We start from the raw sequence: 23,168 nt of genomic DNA on the forward strand, positions 1-23,168 counted from the left end.
GCAGATATATTGTGTTGGATGGCATGATCGAGGACCAGAGAGTGGCTATAGCAAACTCATGCCCAAGATACACATGACGTGATTCACCTAGCAGAAACAGACAGTGAGCATTCCAACAGATGGGAAAAGATGCACTAAACTACTTCTATATAGGGACACAGGATTAGTTACTTACCTGCAATCCTAGTTCTCTTCCAGGGGTATCCTCATCAAAGTCATAAGCATTAGAATATTCCCGCCCATGTGCGGGACCCCGGAAACACTATATTATATGTGCCCCACATATATATACACATATATATATATATAAATAATATATATATAAAAAACAAGCAATAGCAGCCAAATCACATTAGAGCTGAAATATGCTGTGAAGAATTTCCACCATACATGAATAATAAGCATTAGAAACAGGAGAAACAACTCCAAAGTTTGTTTAGAAATTGTTTTAATGCTCAGAAAGCAGTAGAAATTCTCAGAACTCACTGGAAGCATAGGAAGCTCCCAGGCTGCATTGCAAACACACAGTCTAACAAGACTGAAAAGCTAACCTGTAGCTGAATAGCAAAAAACTGACACTGTGCCTTTAAGGCACTCATGACCCCCTGTATCCCATCATGCCCCAGGAGTGGCAGTTAGGTCAGTTCTTTTCGGAGACTGAAAAACAAACCCAATAACACATAGGTTAACAATATCTCCTTATTAAAGAGTATCCTTTGCCCGGGGAGGCGGGAGGGTTGCTTAGGACTTTGATGAGGATACCCCTGGAAGAGAACTAGGATTACAGGTAAGTAACTAATCCTTCTCTTCCAGGGGATCCTCATCAATAGTCGTAAGCATTAGAATAGAATAGCGAGCCTCTCCTCATCCCTGCGGGCAAAGGAAAGATAAGACAGAAATCTCATCAATAAGCGAGAGTAGACAAAACAGACTACCCAAACAGATTCCTCAAGGAGGCTTGCCCTACTTGAGTGTCAGTCCTGGAATCAGAGTCGAGGCAGTAATGCCTCGTAAAGGTATGCACTGATTTCCAGGTCGCGGCCTTGCATATTTCTGACATGGGAACGTCATGCAAGAAAGCCACTGTAGCCGCCTTCCCTCTAGTGGAATGCGCTTTTGGAGACATCAACAAAGGGTTTCCTGCTAGTTGATAGGTCAACTTAATGCAAGAGACAATCCACCTGGAAATGGACCTCTTTGCTGCTGGAAAGCCAGTTCTCATTGCACCATAGTTCACAAACAGTTGGTCCGTTTTCCTAATCCCTTTAGTCTTTTCCAAATAAAACTTCAGCACTCTTTTAAGATCTAAGGAGTGAAGTGACCGCTCGGCCGGGGTCGTCGGATTTGGAAGAAAGGAAGGGAGGGAAATAGACTGATTTATATGAAAATCAGAGATGACCTTAGGCAAGAAGGATGGGTGAGCCCTTAGTACTACCCTGTTATGGTGGAATACCGTATAAGGTTCCTTTGCACAGAGCGCTTGTATCTCACTGACTCTGCGTGCAGAGGTAATTGCCACCAAAAAAGCTGCCTTCCAAGAGAGATGTTGTAAGGAAGCCTTGTGGATGGGCTCGAACGGTGGAGACATTAACATAGATAGAACTAGGTTTAATTCCCACGGAGGAGAAGGATTTCGCACAGGGGGATACACTTTCTTCAATCCCTGGAGGAAATCCTTGACCACTGGAACCTGAAAGAAAGACACCTGGTCAGGGGACTTCCTATAAGCCACAATAGCTGACAAATGCACTCTAATGGAAGCGTACTTCAAACCAGCTGTTGCGAGGGAAAGGAGGTATGGTAAGATGACGTCCTCCTGCCCCTTAATCGGATCCAAATGATGATCCCTACACCACAAGTAAAACCTTTTCCACTTGAAGGCATAGGATGCTCTCGTGGACGGCCTCTTAGCCTCCTTCAAAATGCTCATGCATTCTGGAGGCAGGTTCAAATGTCCGTATTGCAGGACCTCCGGAGCCATGCTGTTAGGTTCAATGATGGGAGGTTGGGATGCATTATCCTCCCGTTCGTTTTGCTCAACAGGTCTGGTCTGCAAGGGAGTCGTTTGTGTGGACACACAGACAGATGTAGAAGGTCCGGATACCACCACTGCCGAGGCCAGTCTGGAGCAATCAGGATCATCTCCATGTTTGTCCTGAGGAGCTTGGAAACCACCCTCGGGATCAGAGCTAGGGGAGGAAACGCGTATGCGAACATCCCTGCCCAATCCAACAGAAGAGCGTTCCCCTGCGTCCCCGGTCTGTGGAACCTGGACGCGAAGGCGTGGCACTTGGTGTTTTCGTCGTCTGCAAACAAGTCTATGGATGGACGTCCCCAGCAACGAAAAAGCTCTTCTACTACTTCGTCGTTTAGCACCCAGTCTGGCTGATCTTCGAAGTGCCTGCTGAGTGCGTCTGCTTTGACGTTCAACTCGCCCGGAAGATGCACCGCCACTACTGTGAGACCTCGAGCGAGGAGCCAATGCCATATTGCCTGAGCCTCTCGAGACAGTGGGCGAGATTTTGTGCCTCCTTGTTTGTTCAGATAGAACATGGTTGTCGTATTGTCCGTCTGAACCAGGACTGAGTTGGATGTGATCGCTGGCAGGATCGCTTTGAGAGCCAGGAATACCGCTTGAGTTCCAGCATGTTGATGTGGTATGTCTGCTCCTGCGCAGACCACCGGCCTTGAATCTGAAGCGGACCCATGTGTGCTCCCCAGCCGTGCAGGGAGGCATCTGTCACTATAGATTGGGACGGAATGGGCTGATGAAACGGCACTACCACCATCACATTGTGTCTCCGAGTCCACCATCTGATGGACTCTTTTGTCGCCTGGGAAAGATGGATTCGGTCCTCCCAACGACCTGTTGCCTGGTCCCACTGATCCTCCAGAGCCTGTTGCAGAGGACGCATTCTCAGCCTGGCGTGTGGGATGAGAAAGATGCAGGACGCCATGGAACCCAGTAGAGACGCCACTTGTCGCGCTGTTGGAGGTCGAGACTCTAGCAGAATCCCGCATTTCAGGTTCATGGAAGAAAGTCTCTCCTCCGAAGGAAACGCTCGTCCCACGCTTGTGTCCAGAACGGAGCCTAGGTAGTGGATGGATTGCGTAGGCCGCTGGACTGACTTCTCCAGGTTCACATGGAGGCCGAGCCTGTGAAGCTGTTGCAGGCACAGATGCAGATCTTGCGTTACCCGTACCGGAGATGGACCCTTTAGGAGCCAGTCGTCCAGATATGGGTAAACGAAGAGACCCTTCTTGTGAAGAAAAGCCGCCACCGCTGCCATGCATTTGGTGAAGACTCGTGGTGCGGACTTGAGACCGAAGGGTAACACCTTGTACTGGTAGTGTTTGTGTCCCAAAACAAACCTCAGGTACTTGCGATGTTGTTGCGCAATCGGGATGTGAAAGTACGCATCTTGCAGATCCACCGAACACATCCAATCTCCGGCTTGTAGATGAGGACATATTTGGTGAAGCGCCAACATGCGGAACTTTTCCTTGACGATAACCTTGTTTAGGAGTCGTAGGTCGAGTATGGGTCTGAACTTGTCCTCCTGATCTTTTTTGGGGACAAGGAAATATCTGGAGTAAACTCCTTTTCCTCTTAGAGCGAGAGGAACTTCTTCTATCGCTCTTTTTTGCAGCAGGATTTTTACCTCTCGTCGGAGCAAGCTCAGTTGGTGAGGGCAAGAGCTCTTCGGAGGGATGCTCTTTGGAAGAGCACGGAAACGTATCCTGTATCCATTGCGCAGTATATTCAGCCCCACTGATCTCTTGTGATGCTGACCCACTCTGCCAGGTGTTGCAAAGCACTTCCTCCCACTGGAGTGGGCAACGGCGTCCGAGGAAGCCACTGCTCAGGCCTTACCTCCTCTCGTGGTGTTGGAGGACAGCTGGTGGCCTCCCCTGCCCCTGCTGGGCTTGCCACGAAACTGGGGCTTCCCTTGAGTTTTGTTCTGGGACCACTGAGGGGTTTGAACCCTCTGTTGGGCCCCTCTCCCCCTGTTGGATTTGAAGCGGCGCTTGAATTCCTTTTTCTTCTCCAAGCCCACCGCCTTCACCATGTCCAGCTCAAGTTCATTCGGGTCATCTCTTCGTCCGCGTGTTCCCCGAAGAGAGCGGAACCCGAAAAGGGGAGATTTAGAATCCGATGCTGAGCATCCGGTTTTAGACCTGTAAGGCGCAACCAGGCCGATCTTCTGGCACAAACTCCATGGGAATAGGAATGAGCCGAAAGCACCGCCCCATCCGCGGCCGTGCTGATCATCTGGTTTGCCACCAGACACCCCTCCGTAACAGTTTCCTCAAAGTCTTGCTGGTCCTCTTTCGGTAGCTTGGCTTTGAATCTTTCCATCGAGTCCCATAAGGCTCTGTCATACCGACCCAGGAGCGCAGCTGCACTGGCGACCTTAAGAGTGGAAGCAGCAGAGTTGCAAACCTTCCGACCCCAGGAGTCTTGGGTCTTGCTGTCCTTATCTGGCGGGACTGAAGATGAACCGGCAACCGCATGTGTCTTCCTTGCCGCTGCCACGATGACAGAGTCTGCCGGAGGGTCAGACTTCACAAACACCGGGTCAGAAGCCGCCGGTTTGTACTTCTTCTGAATGCATGCCGGCACTGCTCTGATTGCTGCTGGGGTTAGGAAAACCTCCTTGACAGGGTCCATAATCCCCGGAACCAAAGGCAGCAGAGGTCTGGAGATGGCCTTCTTGTGCAAGGTTTCGAAAATGACTGTTGTCGTTACTTGAGGGACAGACATTTCGATGTTCAGTTTAAGCGCACCTCTCTGCAGAACGTCCAGATACGTGCCAATATCATCCACTGGGGAGGACCTGGACGTTGGACTGTCCGTCAAAGTCGGTGAGTAGTCCCTCTTGGACGATCTGGTAGATGAAGTGGAGGAGGTAGACGGAGTACGTCTATGTCGATGGTGAGAACTGCGTCTCCGCTCCCGCGACCTCATAGAGCGCTCCTCCCGTCTAGGGGAGCGAGATCTGACCCGATCTCTTGTCCGATGTTCCCTTCTAGGGGATCGGGATGCCCTGGGGGATCTGGCTGGCGACCGCATGGGAGATCTGCCCCGGGGAGGTCCAGACCTCTTCCGACCTTCCAGTTTAGGTTCCTTTGTAGGAGATCTAGATCTTCTAGGCGAACGGGACCTTCTTGGCCCTTTGGTGGGTAGCGTCACAGGGGATGTGCGCCTGGGAGGGCTACGCTTGTCCATCTCCTCCACCAGGTTTTGGAGAGGGGACCTGTGGTGTGGGCTGGCATACTCCTGCATACGCTTGGTAGGCCCCTCGTCTCTCCAATGATCCAAGGACCTGTACCATCTAGGTGACAGTCTGATGTGCCCCGCTGAAGGATCTGGACGACGTTTAGGAGTCCTGTGTATAGGGCTTCTGGACCTTGAATGCGCAGTAAAGGAGCCCGAGGACCGATAAGATGAATGGTGAGAAGCAGATTCTGTCACCATGACCGTATCAGAGTGTCTCGACGTCGAGCGTTCTTTTCTCGCAGTCGAACGCCTTCGAGGAGTCGGAGGATCAAACAATCTCGACCTCGAATGTCCATGAGAGTGTCTGTAGTCTCTCGACGTCGAGCGGCGATGAGCAGCCGCCAACGGAGCTTTCTGCCTCGACGTCGAACGGCGGTGTCCGGTCGCCGACGGGGACCTCTGCCTCGACGCCGAACGACGATGTCCTGTCGTCGATGGAGGCTTCTCTCTCAACGTCGAACGACCTCGTCCTGTCGTCGACGGAGCTTTCTGCCTCGATGTCGAACGGCGATGGCCAGCCGCCGACGTAGATCCATGTCTCGACGTACAATGCATGTGCGACGACGCCGGAGGGGTATTGGGCACCCTCGACGCCGAGCGCTGCTGCCGCACCGACGGAGACCGCGTCCTCGACGCCGATCGACGAGCCACTGTCGACGGCGGAGTCACACTTCTCGACGCCGGTCGTCGCCTGGTTGACGACGGCGAGGTGACGTCCCTCGACGCCGGTCGTCGCCTGGTTGACGACGGCGGAGGAGTAATGGATCTCGACGCCGACCGTCGCTCGGTTGACGGCGGCAGAGTAGCCTTCCTCGACGCCGATCGCCGCCAGGTTGACGACGGCGGAGGGGATTTCGACGACGGAGCCGGTGCCTTCGACGTACCTGGTCTTCCTCCCGACGGCGAGCCCGCCGTCGACGGCAGTTTCGAAGAGGAAAATCCCACCTGTGGATCTTTTCTCAGCGCCGAGCTCTACGCTGAAGTTGAAGGGTGTGAAGACTTCTTCATCGAAGAGGAATGGGTCTTCTTGGAGCCCTTCTTCACTGGAGATCTCCCTCTCGAAGCTCTGTGAGCCAGGCCATAAATGCGAATTCTCTCCCTGTCCTTGAGTCCTTCCTGACAGGTTCTCACAATGAGGACAGGTGCCTGGATCATGGTCTTCAGGCAGGCAAACGATACAGACCTCGTGGCTGTCTGTCTTGGCCTTCTTGCAGCTACAAGAAGGACATTTATCAAAGAGTGAAGGCATTTTTATAGGAAAATGCTCTCCAAACTGCTCAAAACAAGCAGTATCTTACTTGACTAGATGTAAGACGTCGAAGTAAGAGCAAAAGTTGTCAAAAAGAAGCAATTTTTCTGTCAAAAACCAGAAAAATAGTGGAGCTGTGTAACCAGGGTCCTTCACTGAAGGAGCCGGAAAGAACAACTGGCCTAACTGCCACTCCTGGGGCATGATGGGATACAGGGGGTCATGAGTGCCTTAAAGGCACAGTGTCAGTTTTTTGCTATTCAGCTACAGGTTCGCTTTTCAGTCTTGTTAGACTGTGTTTGCAATGCAGCCTGGGAGCTTCCTATGCTTCCAGTGAGTTCTGAGAATTTCTACTGCTTTCTGAGCATTAAAACAATTTCTAAACAAACTTTGGTGTTGTTTCTCCTGTTTCTAATGCTTATTATTCATGTATGGTGGAAATTCTTCACAGCATATTTCAGCTCTAATGTGATTTGGCTGCTATTGCTTGTTTTTTATATATATATTATTTATATATATATATGTGTATATATATGTGGGGCACATATAATATAGTGTTTCCGGGGTCTCGCACATGGGCGGGAATATTCTAATGCTTATGACTATTGATGAGGATCCCCTGGAAGAGAACCTCATGTTCGGCCAGCTGGTGACAACTGAGGTAGTAGTCAGCACTCACATTCAGGGAACCTGCAAGTGATTGACAACCAACCCATAATTGTAAACCCGGGCCAGAGCCCACACCCAGAGCTCCACAACTGGCTGACATAGGGTGTGAGACCATGTCTTAGTTACCTTACCACACCACAGTCGTGTTGACTGGGAGGATCTTAACTGCCAAGGGATCGTAAGACTGCCTCCCATGCGAGATAAATCGCCTGAAGCTCACACAGGTTGGTATGACATCCCTGGTCAGTTGGAGAATAAAGTCCGCTATCTCGAACTCTTTCAGATGTGCACCTCAATCTTGAGTGCTGGCAACAGCCACCACAGTGGATACTGCTGGTGGAGGCCAGAAGGGTCTTCCTCTCTTGGGATTCCCCCAAAACTGAATGTCCTTTGCGGCCTCCAGGGAAACCAAGATGTTTTCCTGCAGTTTGCCCACTACGGAAAATACTGAGCAGGGAGACACCACTGGAAGGCATGCATGAGCTAGCGGGTGTAGACCAACAAGATGCAGGAAGTCAGGCGACCCAACAAACAAAGGACTGTCAAAGCAAGAAATATTAGGATCATATCCAGAGACCTCTGAGGAGGCGAAAGGCCCTGGAAAACAGTGTCAAACACCACTCTGGTGAAGTACACAAAATGCAAAGATTCTGCCTTTAAAGTGAATTATGGAGTTAAATGAACATGGCTATTACTATCCTACACAGATGTGCTGCAAACACCACAACGGTCAAAACGTGAGGTGCTGATGAAAATATCAAGAGCAACATACTTGCCCGATCTCTTGCTCAGAGGGCCAAGGCTTCCTGTTCGAGAATGTGAGTGCACTCACCTGAAGACTAGAGAGAACAGGCAGAACTGGGAGGATTGTAACCCCTGTAAATGGAGGGCATAACCCTATTCTTGATCTGCAGGTCACATCGGTCTGTGGTGATGACTTGTCATGCCCCAAGATGTGATCACACCCTCCCACATCCCACACGTGCTACCTTGTGGGTGAGCTAAAGTGGTTTTGCAGGTAGGGAAAGAACAAGAAGAGAAGTAAGATGATTAGTCATATTTTGTGAATGAGCAACTGGAGAACATACTCAGCTTTTTTAGGCCTTTTGTGAAAGAAGCCATTCTCTGCCACAGGCCCCGAGGTTTACCTCAAGTTCACATCCGGTGAAAAATGTAACTCTTTTGTTTTTAGGAGGGTTAAATAGAGAACATGTTCTGTTCCAGTAAATTGGTCACTTCGCAACTGTCATCATCGCTGTTAGACCTGGCACTTTTTGCAGGTTTATCCCCAAATGTTTTGCCTTTTGCCTCCTTTTTTTCAAAACCTTTTTGTTGGCTATATGATTTTAGGCACTTTACCATAGCTTATCTATGTGAGGTTATGACAATCGCATAGTTTGCAAAGTAACTTATGTGATTGTGGTACAATGTGTTTTATGTACAATATACAAGATATTTTCGTATACTACTGTGTGGAGTCTCTTTTGTGGTGTATTTACTGTGTCACTGGTGTGTGTGTTCCGCAAACGCTTTACACATTTCCTCTGGGATCAGAGTGACTGCTCGTGCAAAGAGGCCAAGGGGAAGAGAGGGGGTTCTCAAGTGTGTAACTCCCTTACCCTAACTAGAGTGGTGGGTTCTGTCTGGCTTAGGTGCATACCATAGCCAACCAGAAACCCCATTTCTAACAGTCATGATCAATATAATCTCGCATTTGTATATGGCCCGAGACTGAGCCAGCTACCAGCTCAAAAGAGGATTAAAGGGCTCTCAAAAGTTTTTGCCTCCAACTCCGCTGGATGCTGCTGGAGCACTCCTGGCAATTTCTGTGGTCAGTGGTGCTGTAAAATGTTTCCTTAGAAGAAACAGGCCGGCTATGGAAAGGATGGTACAGACAGTATCACTGATCAGAGGGTAACTTTGAGAGGAGGTGATCTGCACATTATAACCGGCTTGTCAGTTCTTTCTGGCCCAAGGGGATATACGGTACTTTATCCTGTGCATCCTTAATGATGTATAAAGGTTTTGAACAAGATGGGTTTTGATCTCCTAACTACAGTCCATTCATTTTCGCGATACAAACAGTTAACACTGGCACTAAACATTTAATAAGTTTCGTAATTTTATTGGACCACCCACCCTCCTTTTTTACTGCAGGATCTCAAACTTATTCAAGAACTTGTTTACTGTTCTCACATTTAGCATTTTATATATTTTTCTGCCATAAGGGACATTTTCCCCTCTACTGAGGTATGCCCTGAGCCGCCCTTGGAAGTTAAAGTCTGCTGTTCTTGCTTTTACATGGCTCCAAAGAGAATGAGTGGGTGCAAGAGCAAATTATAGGACAACATCATACTTGGGCAAGTCATACTCAGGTAGTGGATCTAAATTCTTCCTGCTATGCTCCTTTTGCAACTGTCTGGGTTTTGCATGTGAACTGGGACAGCATACAATGTACCAGAGGAGAAGTAGTGGCTCATCGTCTCAAATGAGCTCAGAAACCCTCAGCGATCGATTTCCCTGCAACTCTGTAGTAGTGTTTGATGCATAGTTTACTTTTTCTACTGTTTATCCACTCAGTTCCTGAATGCTCTACCCGATACCATTTTATCCAGCATACAATCTTCATTACTTTTAGTGTTACTCTGTGATGTTAACATCTCTGTGGTTTCACCAGATTACTCTGGATTGTAAAGGGTACTACCAATAACACTACCCAAATGCTTGCTCAACCTCACCAGCATTATTCTGGTCCAATCATTTGGCTATTCCTTTCTCCCCCATTCTACCCATTACATCGGTCCCCTATCCTGCCCCTATTGTGTCTTCCCACTCCAACAACCACGTGTCCTTTCACTCTTACAAAACAGATTCTTAATGCCTAGGCATCTTTTAAAGCTGAGAAAATTATTAACTCCCCGAACTCTGCCAAGGAAATATTCAAAATTGTTACTTTCTCTAAGTGTTGGTATCTACTGGTAACCCCCTCACAACTTCCTCTACCAATAAAAAGCTGGACAATTAGTCAACCATCAACATTCCAGTTTTTTGGATTCCAAAAATATCTTAGGATCCTGCCTAGCAGGAATCACTTAAATGCATAGCACAGAGTTGGCTCTCCAATTCTTGATGACCTCTGACTGCTAACTGGTCAGAACGATCTGCTGCCATTGTACTTCTTGATCGGTCAGCATCCTCCTTCATGGTCTGTGAAATTGGCATTTAGAGAGGTCAACCTAGAATGTATCTCAATTTCTAAAGGAGCAGGTCTCAGCAGGTTTCCCAACTCCTTTCAAGTCTGCTTTCCTCAAGTTTTCATCAAGAGTACTACAAGGATCTTCTTTTACTTGGATATATGGATATATATAGATATATAGATATATATATAGATATATAGATATGGTCTACTTCCTAAAGGTTTTGTCTACAGACAGGCCCCCCCATGCCAAACTGATTATGTAAAGTGGCAATGCTGAATTTGTTATGGCCACGAGGCAGTCTAGGATCAAGCCTTTAAAGTCAATGCGCCTTTTTAGAAAGAGAGGACTTGAGAAGAAAGCACCATGAACAGTATTTTTCACAATATTAGTGTAAACATTTCTTACAATGTCTGGGTGTGACAGAGAAAATTGAATAATAAATGGTTTGCTTTTGGCCAAAAGTGATCCTCTGAAACGCCAAGAAGAAATACTTGTGGGACACCCCCGCGCCGCACGGCCACCAGCTGCTGCGGGTGCCCCCAGTGCCTGCCTCTGCGCCGTCCTCGCTGCTGCCTTGAGCGCTCCCCTTTGGTTTTTGCCCGTTTTGTCGGAAATTTGTGCTTGTTTTCTTTCTGTGCCCGAGATCGTGTTTCCACTGTTTTTTCCCCGTTTTGTCCTGTATTATTGCCTGCTTTTTCTGTGACGTTTTCTCTTCGTGTTTTTTACCTCCATTGTGCCTGCCTCCTTCCTGCTTGCCCGCCTACCTCGCCGCTCTCCCTCCCCGCTCCCGCTTCCCGCCACCGCCATTAGCCCCGCCCCTTTTTCTTCTGTACCCTCCCCGCTCCCGCCTCCCAGCTGCTCCGCCCACCCGCGCACTTCGCCTTAAATGGCGACCGTGCGAACGCGCAGCGGTCACGCGCAGCGGGCGCGCCGTTTGTGCGCCGAAGGGGCGCCAAAGGTAAGCCCGTCTGCGCCCGTCCGCGACCGGATCGCGACCAGCGCCAGGACCCCTGGCCCCCGAAGAGCCCGACCTACCCGCCTGACGTACTCCGCCGCCACCCTCAACGCACTCAACACCGGCCGACTCCCAGAATGCCACCTAGCCGCTCCATGAGGTACTCACGGACCTTTCAGCTGCCACGCCTGCAAATTCTCCTGCATCCGGACCTGCCTCGCACCAGCACCCGCCAAGTCGAACAGCAGCAGCACCCACCTCAAGTGCATCCTGCTCAACACCCGCTCCGTCCACAGACACGCCATCGAACTCTGGAACCTCCTAGACGCCACAGCCCCTGACGTTGCCTTCCTCACGGAGACCTGGATGAACGCCTCTTCAGCCCCCGACATCGCCATCGCTATCCCTGAGGGCTACAAGATCGTTCGGAGGGACCGAAACGCCAACCAGATGGGAGGAGGCATCGCCATCGTCCACAGGAGCACCATCCGTCTCACGACCAGCACCGACAACACCCTGACCAGCGCCGAACACCTGCATTTCCAGATCCACACCAACCCGAACACCACCCTCAGAGGCACCCTGATCTACCGACCCCCTGGACCACGCACGCAATTCAGCGAGGACATCGCCGACTTCGTCAGCCCGCACGCCCTCCCCTCTGCTGACTACATCCTCCTAGGAGACCTCAACTTTCACCTGGAGAACAACAACGACCGCAACACCAGCACCCTGCTCGACAACCTCGCCAACCTGGGACTCAAGCAACTGGTGTCCACCCCCACCCACCTCGCCGGACACACACTCGACGCAGTCTTCTCTTCCAGCACAGACATCGACTTCAGCCACGCCACAGAGCTTCAATGGACGGACCACAGCTGCGTCCACTTCACCTTCAAGAGAACGACGACCCACCACCACCAGAAACAGGCCGCCCGCAGAAGCTGGAACAAGATCACAGCAGACCAGCTCGCCACCTCCCTGAGCCAGCACCCTCCTGCCAGCTCAGCGAACCCCAGCCAGGCCGCAGACAACCTCACGAAGTGGATCAACAACTGCGCGGACGAACTCGCCCCACTGAGGACCCCGCCTAGCAGACCCGGCAGCAAGAAGGCCCCATGGTTCACCGACGAACTCAAGAGCTCCAAGAAGAACTGCCGAGCCCTCGAGAAAGTCTGGAAAAGGGAACCGACACCGGACAACAGGACCTCCTTCAAACTTGCCACCCGGAAACACCACCAGCTGATCCGCGCCGCCAAGAAAACAGCTTTCAAGGACCGGTTGGACAACAACGCACACAACTGCAAGGAACTCTTCAACATCGTGAAAGAGCTTTCCAACCCCAGCGCAGGAAACAACGACACCACCCCATCGCAAGACCTCTGCAACTCCCTCGCTTCATACTTCCACAACAAGATCGCGGACATACACAACAGCTTCAACAACCAACCAACGCACACCATGACCGAACAACCACCCCCCACCACCACCCTCCACGCCTGGACCCCGATCAGCACCGAAGACACCATCCGCACGATGAACTCCATCCACTCCGGATCACCGACCGACCCCTGCCCTCACCACGTCTTCAACAAGGCCGACGCTGTCATCGCACCCCACCTGCGAGACATCATCAACACATCCTTCGACACCGCCACCTTCCCCGAGAGCTGGAAGCATGCCGAACTCAGCGCTCTTCTCAAAAAACCCACAGCGGACCCCACCGAACTCAAGAATTACCGCCCCATCTCGCTCCTCCCGTTTCCAGCCAAAGTCATCGAGAAGACCGTCAACAAGCAGATGGCCGCCTTCGAGACGAACGGATCCCTCGACCCCTCACAGTCCGGCTTCCGAGCCAACCACAGCACCGAGACCGCCCTCATCGCCGCCACCGATGACATCCGAGCCCTGATGGACAATGGAGAAACAGCGGCCCTCATCCTCCTAGACCTCTCCGCGGCATTCGACACGGTCTGCCACCGCACCCTAGTACGGCGCCTCAGCAACATCGGCATCCAGGACAAGGCGCTGGAATGGATCGTCTCCTTCCTCGACGGAAGAACACAGAGAGTCCGCCTACCACCGTACAAGTCAGAGGCCTCCGAAGTCATCTGCGGCGTCCCCCAAGGATCATCTCTGAGCCCCACCCTCTTCAACATCTACATGAGCCCCCTCGCGGCCATCGTACGCAAACACCTCAGCATAATCTCCTACGCCGACGACACCCAGCTGATCCTCTCCCTGACCAACGACCCCGCCGCCGCCAGAGCCAACCTGCACGAAGGGATGAAAGAGGTAGCCGAGTGGATGACGACCAGCCGCCTGAAACTGAACTCGGACAAGACGGAGGTCCTCATCCTGGGCTCCTCACCCTCCGCCTGGGACGACTCCTGGTGGCCTCCCGCCCTGGGCACCGCACCCAAACCGACAGACCATGCACGAAACCTGGGCGTCATCCTTGACTCCTCCCTCTCCATGACCAGGCAGGTCAACAACGTCTCCTCGGCGTGCTTCAACATCCTACGCATGCTAAGGAAGATCTTCTGGTGGATCCCCACCGAGACCAGAAAGACCGTCACCCAGGCCCTCGTCACCAGCCGACTGGACTACGGCAACGCCCTCTATGCCGGTACCACCGCCAAGCTCCAGAAGAGACTCCAGCGGATCCAGAACGCCTCAGCCAGACTCATCCTCGACATCCCACGAACCAGTCACATCTCCGAACATCTGAGAGACCTTCACTGGCTCCCCGTCAACAAAAGAATCACCTTCCGCCTCCTCACCCACGCACACAAAGCCCTACACGACCAAGGCCCGAGCTACCTCAACAGCCGAGTCAACTTCTACGCTCCCAAACGCCACCTCCGATCAGCCAACCACGCCCTCGCCGCCGTCCCCCGCATCCGAAGAGCGACTACAGGAGGAAGGTCCTTCTCCTACCTGGCCGCCAAGACCTGGAACTCCCTCCCGACCGACCTGCGCCTGACCCAAGACCACCTCTCCTTCAGGAAGAAGCTGAAGACCTGGCTGCTCGAGCAGTAGCGGCACCCCCCCCCCCCCCCCCAGCGCCTTGAGACCCTACGGGTATGTAGCGCGCTCTATAAGTGTCAATGATTGACTAGTGGTGTCACCTACCCGTAGGCACAAGATCTGGGACGGGGCATCAACGTGACCAACAGGCAGCAGCCCAAAGAACCTGACCTTCCTATAGGAGAAATTCTGCCTCTGAGGTTACACTGTTTCGACATTATAAACTGGTGAGTTGTAAATGGCTCTGATCTGTATTGCTGAAATGGAAAAATAGCAGCTTCAAAGTCAGATTTGCCAAAGATCACATCTTTACATTTGTTCATGATATTATCCACCTTATGACCATTACAAAATGTGACCAAAAGCATCATATATGGAATCAAGGTTGTATGGGGTGTCAGAAATCAAAGGAGAGGATGGAAAAAAGCCCCAGCAAGTATGTGTATCAGAATGCTCTGAAACAGCTCTCATGCTGTGCTTCATTGAGACTCACTGTGAATATCTCACATCTATCAAAAATCAATACAGGACTGTCATCACCCCATCTACTATAGCGACTGATATGCTTAGAAACTCAGTTTTAACATCTCCATTACCTTGTTCCTCTGTAGAGATTTTCTCCAAAATGACCATGTTATGCCTAACACCCGCTGGTCAATCAGATTCACCTAACTGGAGGACAGCCCTTACTCAAACTATGGACTACAAGATCCATTATTGATGAAGAACCTGAGACACATTCTCTTAGCAAAACCATATTTGTGATTAGAAATGGTAGGAGATGTATTAGTTGGTTGTACAATACCCTTCAGCATCACACACATTTGGGGTTGCAGCCTTTCTGAGATTTATGGGAGACTGAAACAGGGTGGTTAGTCAATAATAAGGAATGGAAGAATTGTGTATTCCTAAACGTCATGTAACGAAGTTAGGCTCAATAAAATGTTTGCCCTGTGCTGGTTCCTCCTAATGCATGCTGCACTGCTGTCTCAAGTGATCTCCACCACATGCTATGGCCATGACCATCTTTAGCAACTTACTAGTCTGAAGTTCTTAAATAGACTAACATTTAACCCTGGGCATAGGAATACGGTACGCACGCAGATCGTGCGTAGTTTGCGCTACTACGCACTACGCAAATTGCACATAGTACAGTGGTGCAAAAAGTGTAGCAGGCATTTTTTGCTTGCTCGCGGTCCTCAACGTCAAGTTGGCGACCGCGAGCGAGCAAAATCAACATCCTGGCGAAACCTTTTCCTCGTTCGCGATCAGCAGCATCAAGTTGCCGATCGTGAGCATGGAAAATAAACCTCCCTGCGAGATTCTCAATGCGGGGAGGTCAGGTTTCTCATTGCGAGTGGTCGAGTATGCTCGTGAGCGCTAGCGATGAGAAACTACCAGTCTGCGTTGAGAAAGCTGCAGCTCGAGTACAAATCTACTCTAGCGGCAGAAAACGATCGCTTGCACTGTGCAAGATGCGGTTTGCAATGATTGCACAGTGCCGGATGCTTGCCTGCACTGTGTAATCAGTGTGAATAGCCTTTTCCCTACTGCACTACGCAGTTCGCGTAGCTAAACGTAGTGCTAAGTGACCTATGCGTAGCTACGCATAGTGCTACTACGCCCAGGGTTACTAATATTACCGGTCTAGCAAGCAAGGATTCTTGGGTGGCCCATGCCTTGGGATTATAGAAGAGACCTAAACATTATAAGATGACAGCCTGCTTTTTAGATCTTAAACTCATTGGTAGCTAAAAGGGCAGTCCTTTCCATAGGCAGCAACCCTCTCTCATCGAAGGCATGGTCCAAGCTGATATAAAATGGGCAGGCATGGGCATCTTCCCTGCTTGCTATGTAGGGACCTACAAAGAGGACGGCAGAGGCCTATGAAAACATCAAACAGCCAGGGATTGGGACGACTTGTTATCAAACCCCAAAGACATTGCCAAAGAGGTGAAACTGCCACCATAGATCTACTAGAGCCACCCTGCTTTAGATACAGGCAGAGCCATACTCTGACTTGAGATTCTAAAGGCGTTGATCACAGAGTAAACACTGACTTTTCTGTTCACCCAACCCAGATTCCTAGCTATATTACTTTCCTTTATTGTTCCCCAATGTACTTCCACTGAAGCAAGCATTTTTTCAAACTACATGCTCTCTTGCCCACCTCCCACGGCATCGTGCCTAGCGCTGTTGTGGCACCTCCTTGGTCATTTTGCATTCATACTTCACATTGGCTCTCCAAACAAGGTTAAAATTATGTTCCATGTTGTTAACTGCAATGTCACCATAACCAGTGATTATACAGTAGTTCATGTACAACTACACATTAGTACATGAAAAGGACATTTATATTTGGTATTGACAGGCTCGAAAAACCTTGATAAGAAGACTACAATAAGAAGTGCAGTTTAGAAAGAATTGAAAAACTCACTTCTGAAACTTCTCCATTAGCTTTTTCACCATCTTGTCCGTGATACCTGGATATGACGATTCAGCTATATTGATACTTTTCTCAAGTTCTTCAATCGCATTTTTTCGAGTAGTATTATTTCGGTCTTGTTGTTTCAGCTAGGATGTAAACATTGGTAAGATGTTACCACAGTATGTCTTTAATGTATATAGTATGAACATTTTTTTAGTATCGGGACTCACCTCGGCAAAAATTGGTGTGATTATCATAGACAATGAGCTCAACGTTTTCACAAGATCTTGATCCTGTACAATAGTAAAACATAGTCAGCCATTGGTCAACTAAGCATTCACCAGATATGTTAACATTTAGTTTTCTGAATACAGAGTTTTATCTGTGCTGCAGGTCTTCATCAATCACAGCAAACTTATTGCAGCACACAAATGAAGTATGACATTTATATTTTTTACAAAATTATTGTAGAACTGTTGCAGTAAAATATCTTGTAATTTAAACAGAAGAGGGTGATATTAATCTACAGTTTCGGTATCAATGCAATTTCTATTCTTATTGCCAGTTGTAGGATATTTAGAGATATGTAGGTAGTTCATTCAGTTTTAATACTGGAGTACAAAACTGTTTAGACAATGTGATCACGGTCTTGCCTAGCATCAAAATACAAGTAGATTCTGGTGTCCTCGGCTGAACTAGACCGATTACTGTTATGTTCTGAGGAGACCCTTTGAAACATCAATATAAAATGATTGATAATTTATTCGAAGTCTGAACATTCAATATTCTTGACACACTTCCAATAAATAAAAACTTCAAAACACCCGATTCTGTTTTGTATATGGCCCTGGTTACGGTTGGGTAAAAGAGTTATGCACAAGTTTTTATTATTACCCTTCACTTTAGCACCCAATTCTACAAACCACTGAACAATTCTGGCATCTATTTAATACCAAATGTTAATCACATAAAAAATATTTGTACCTATTCCAAATCAATGCAAAACTAAATTTGGGGCCTGTGATTGCCAGACTGCTCTCTTGAAGACGACTAATTTGAGCTATGCTGGTCTGGAGAGAGATGAACGGGTTCCAGAGGTCTTCATAATCGAACTGACAATGTAGACCTTGAAGTGTGTTTGGCAACATTTCCTTGAAACTTTGTAAGTGCATCAATTGCGACAGATGTAGCTAAAGTGAACAAGAGTTTTTGTTACAGGTATAATGTTCAGTGGTAGCAGATACCTAACGATTGAGCTACTGTCTGACAGAATTTATCCACAACAAACCGAAGGAGAATAAAAAAAGTCAGCCTCTTCCCCCTACCGCAAACTCACTTCAGAACCCTAAACCCCTACTGAATTTTGCTGGGGCTGAATAGATACACTAGTTTTGGTGCGGTCACTTATTCCCAGAAATGATTCGATACAACTGCCCCCGAATAATAGGAGTTGAGGGCTCCTAAAGACATATGCCCTGCTCTTCAGATCATGGGCAAATCTGTAATCATGTGATTAACTAGCAAGCCTCAATGTAAAGATGCTTAGATAAACACTGCACAGAAGAAAACACGTCTGGTTAGCCTAGCTCTCCATGATAGTAAACCTCACTTTATTCACTAACGTTAAATATATCTTAACCTATTTTCATAATTCTTTCTACAGTCATTTATTTTAGTATTACATAAGTTTACTGAATGTACAACAGATGAAAAACAGTGGCGACATGAAAGAGTGGAGTTTTATATAGTTTTGAATAGGCATGAGTAAGCAGGAAGTTAACATTAGAAGCTCACGGTGATGCATCAGGAACTGGGTAAAAGTTATGAAGAAATATGTCAATGAGTGGAAAAAGAGTAGGGCGGGTTATAGAACAGATATAGAAGGAATGTTTTGACTAGTTCAGATGGAAACAGAAGGGATTTGTTTTTATATTTTTTTAAAGGACAAGGTGATCAGCTGAGCTTTTAGTGTTATAGGAAGAACAGAAGTTCCGAAAAATGATCTTCACAATGAAGGACTGATTTCAGGCCAGGGACGTTGGGGTTTGGTTTTTTTAAGAGAAAGACGCCCCAGGCCTTGCTGTTCCTCAGAGATTGTAAGAAGTTTGGATGGGCATGGCGGGTTTCCTAGACAACAGGCCTTGCATGTGAAACAGCCAAATGTAAAATCTATTTTGGCATCAACTGAAAGCCGTGTACCTCTCAGAATGGTAAAACGTTTCCATATTTGCCAGCCAAAAAGTAGGGTGTGGCATGGAGAATGGCTTTGACGAACAAATTACATTCCTATGGTAACGCTCTTTTCTGGTAAACACTCTGCCCAACCGCAGACCACTCACCATTTGAATTCCCTCCTGTGTAGACGCAGAATGCCAATGACAGATTGAAAACTAACAATATGCAGAAAATGACACGCAAACTTATTAACAACTAAATGTCCACTACACAGAACAGGGAGTGCGGTGAGAAATCTGCAGGTAGATTATCCATCGGAAACAGAGTTACAGAAGGTAGGTAAATTGTTATCCTGCAGGTTAAAGAGGGCAACATGGGAGTCCCTGCAGATCTGACAGCAAATGCAGTATTGCCTGGTGAAGATCTGGACAACTGCCCACGTAGCAACCTGGCAGATCTCCAGCACAGGAACATTCCTAGCTAAGGCTATACTGGTGGTTTTCACTATGGTGGAATGAACTAAAAGGCCCTCACGTGGCACCTTATTGACTGAGGTGTAGCATTTATTTACGGAGAGTAATATCGACCCGAAAAAGGTTTGTTTCTGTACTGTCTCGCTGTTCTTTGCAGTGCTCATTATGAATAAAGAGTTTTTTGTGCACCTGGTGCTCCCTATGCCTAACGTATAGAAACTAAGGGCTCTCTTAGGGTAAAGCCTGATTAAGCCTCTTCTCATCCTCCTTAGAGAGGCATGGCAGAATAAAGAAAGCAGGGAGCCTGATGGAATGTCTCACATAGGAGGGAGACAAGCAGAAAGGACTCCAGAGCATGAAGTACAACGAAAAGGTGGTTGGTTATGGATGAACAGGCAGTGCCTGCAATTAACTGATGTAGCACGTAGATGCAATCACAATGTGAAAAAGTCTCAAGTGTCCACAACCTCAAACAGCAACTGTGAATTGGATTAAAAGTTGTGCACTCGAAGAACCAACCAACCTAGGGTCTCATAGTGATATGATAAAAGGAACAGGAGCTCTCTTAAAAACAAAAATGCATCAGAAATTGTTACCTGGACAGGGCAAATGAACCAAAAGCAGAAAGAATGAGAGGGCTGTCAAACAACCATTACTAGTGTCCAAACAAAGCATTGCCATGTCAAAGAGAACAAACAGAATTATATGCGAAAGCTACAACTGAACTTGTCCTTGCACAGGATAAAAACGTTGTGCAGTGGGCAGAGAAGATCAACTTGGTGAATTTACAGTGAGAAGCCAACCGGACATCCACTACCTCTTTAATCATGGCTGCTGGTGCCACTCATTCCCCTTGCCTAGAGGTGTAGGTTGTAGACATTCGGATGAAGTACATTGCCTACTACCAGAGGCAGCAGACCAGCTCGAAGTGGCAGATGAGCAGAGGGCAAATGCTCAATCTTGGGAACTTGGAATACCAAAACAGAAAGACCAGAGTTTGGTCTCATCTAACTTTACTCATAACTCGAGGGACATACAGAAGAGCAGAATCCCACTGAAAGCAATGAGCGGAAAATCCTAAAAGCACAAGGTATGACACTCAGCCTTCTTGGTGCTGGGAAAAAGAACTATTCAAGACGCATTACACTGGGTGAAGAGGACTTGAACGTCCTCTCGATGCAGAGGATAATTGTCGCTGGTCAAACATTGGCTGCGGAGCTTATCCTTCATCGCGTTTAGGGAACTCATGAGGTGACTGAGACAGACCAAGATATCCATTAAAGGTCCAACCATTGCAAGCGTCACAGTTCTTCCTAGTAGTGCCATGACCCCATACCACCCTGCTTGTTTCATAAGCACACAGCAGTAATGCTGTGCATCAGGATCTTCACAGGCTTCTCTCTGATGGAAAGGAGGAAGGCCTTGATGGAAAATGGAATGGCACATGGCTCAAGAATGTTGACGTGGTGCCTCTGCTTCATGGGGAATGAAATGCTGGTGATTTTCACTTCGACTAAGTGAACTCCTCTACCCACTCACCACCATCAGCTTCGAGAGGATAAAGGAGAAGTATGATACAAGCCATGTTGACATTGTTCAGTGACCACCGAAAGTTCTAAAATAGTCTCTTCCAAAACAAAGACAGTTGTCCAAAAGACATCCTGGAGGTAGTTTCAATGCAGAGCCGCCATGCATTACTAGTCATGACATACTAGCAGGATGCACGAGGCCAGGAGAAAAAGAAGCATCAGAATAGTCTATGCTAGAACACAGAAACAAGCCAGAAACATCAAGATCATACCCCAATTGTCCTGGATTCCCTGTGGAGCTGGAAAGGCTTTGTATTCAAACATATCCAGAGTAAACCCTTTATATGGAAATCTCAACACAGGCTAAAGGTAAAATATTGGCATAGAGACCGAGATCCTCTGAAGAGGACAGCAAGGAGACAGTCTGGATTCAACAACCAATAGCGGCGGTACAGAATACGTGAACAATTGACCTGCAAAGGTTTGTCACAACCACTGCCATCATCTTTCTAAATATGGGGGGGGGGGGAGGGGGGGGGGGAATAGGGGCTGTGGTGAGGATGAAAGTTAGGATGGTAAACAAGAAGGGTTCAGAGCCCACACGAAGGAGGTAATGCATTTGGAATGGTAGGTTGGTACATGAAATTACGTGTTGAGCAAGTCCAAAGACACAGTTAAGGGTAAACATTCAATTTATCCTTTAGAAGAAAGGTTTCCAGGAACTAAAGGTCGAATATTGGCTGTCTCTCTTGGGCAACAAGAAGCAACCAGGGTAGCACTCCTTGCCTTTCTCCCCCTTGGCCCTGCCCTTTTGACCAGTAATGATTGAACCTCTTTGGCATGGAGGCACTTTCTGTTGTAAGTGTGAGCAAATGCGAGTGGGCTGACACGGATGCCTCTGATCAGACCTCTAAACCTCTGGTATACTTGGTGGAATTGACAGGCCCATAGCACGGCTATTTAAGAACTTATCCAATTTGGAATCTAACTTTCCACCAAACATCTTGGAACTATCATCCATAAGGGATGTCAGCACATGGCCACATTATTGCCCATAGCATTGTCAAACAGTCTGTGGTGTCCATATCAACCACATAATGTATTTGGCTGTGTCCTGAACATCATGGACTGTCTGAGTAAAGGTATTTTGGAGCACCTCAGGGATGTCGGACAATATATTCCTTATTCCATCAGGCTTGAATGAGTCTCCCCAATAAGCACATAGCATTCAATGCTAAACTGGCAGAAGAGTAAAACTGTTTGCCTGCACCCTCAGCACTCCATGGAGCTTCTGACATGCCATTTCCTACTCTGCAACTCAAGACAGCCACCTTATCTATAGGCCTACCAGGCAGAACAAGTATTCAATTTATGAATTATCAGATCTCCTCCCTACCATCTCCATCTGGCACGCCCATACCCCTTGGGTGACTTCAAGCACCCAGGTGAAAAATGTTCGAGCTACAACTTGCAATCAAGCTTCAAATAATGAGAGCTTTACTTCAGCTTTCTGCAGGATTCTACAGAAGATGTCTGTCTGAGTGAGTTTCAGGCTTGGATCGCTTAGTGTTCCAACACCTAAAGGCAAGGTTTGAATGGCTTCAGTGATAAGGCTCCTAGATAGTTTATATACTTGAAGCATTGAACTCGCACACTCTGTCCTGGCTGTAAGACCCCCTTGTATCTCCAGGAGATATAATGGGGTTTGACCAGTGTGAGCTAAAATTCCAGTTTCCTAATAATCCTTGAAATACTGCACTGCTTACACATCAATTCACACTCCGTAAATTATTCTTTGTCTCCTTCAACTTTGTTGTATATATGACATCTGACAATGAGTTTGTACTCTCTCGAAATAAAACTGCTCCCAAAACCACTGGAATTTACTGCTACTACGCCTCTAAACATTAAATGGCTTATATGAGTGCACCTATTATTGCCTTCTTTAGCTGTTTGAAAGAATCATCTAGATTTTGGCACAGTACACAGCATTGGATTGTTTTTGCAAAATGATTTGAAGGTTTGAGCTTCTAATTTTTGTTGACCTTGGTGTGCTGTTTGAAAGCCAAGCATGGAGATTAGGGTGGCAACTTGACAGGTCCAGTCCTAGGGTGTGGGCTCTTTGCATTCGAGTGGTGGTGATGTTGAGATGACCAGTTCAAGGATGTAGCATTTGCAG

The 23,168-nt window shown here is 48.1% G+C and overlaps 1 protein-coding gene across 4 annotated transcripts in view; it reads right to left on the minus strand.

Moving 5' to 3' along the window:
- Positions 1–23,168, minus strand: part of STK26 (serine/threonine kinase 26) — a 234,213-nt gene that overhangs the window by 8,140 nt on the left and 202,905 nt on the right. For all 4 annotated transcript variants that reach the window (XM_086918710.1, XM_086918713.1, XM_086918711.1 and 1 more), the window contains exons 9-10: positions 17,043–17,105; positions 16,822–16,958 (exon numbers count right to left, since the gene is read on the minus strand). In XM_086918710.1, the coding sequence (XP_086774836.1) occupies positions 16,822–16,958; positions 17,043–17,105 (200 nt within the window). The remainder of the gene's footprint in view (positions 1–16,821; positions 16,959–17,042; positions 17,106–23,168) is intronic.

This window comes from Lissotriton vulgaris, chromosome 4_1 (assembly GCF_964263255.1).
Source record: "Lissotriton vulgaris chromosome 4_1, aLisVul1.2, whole genome shotgun sequence".
Taxonomy (NCBI): domain Eukaryota; kingdom Metazoa; phylum Chordata; class Amphibia; order Caudata; family Salamandridae; genus Lissotriton; species Lissotriton vulgaris.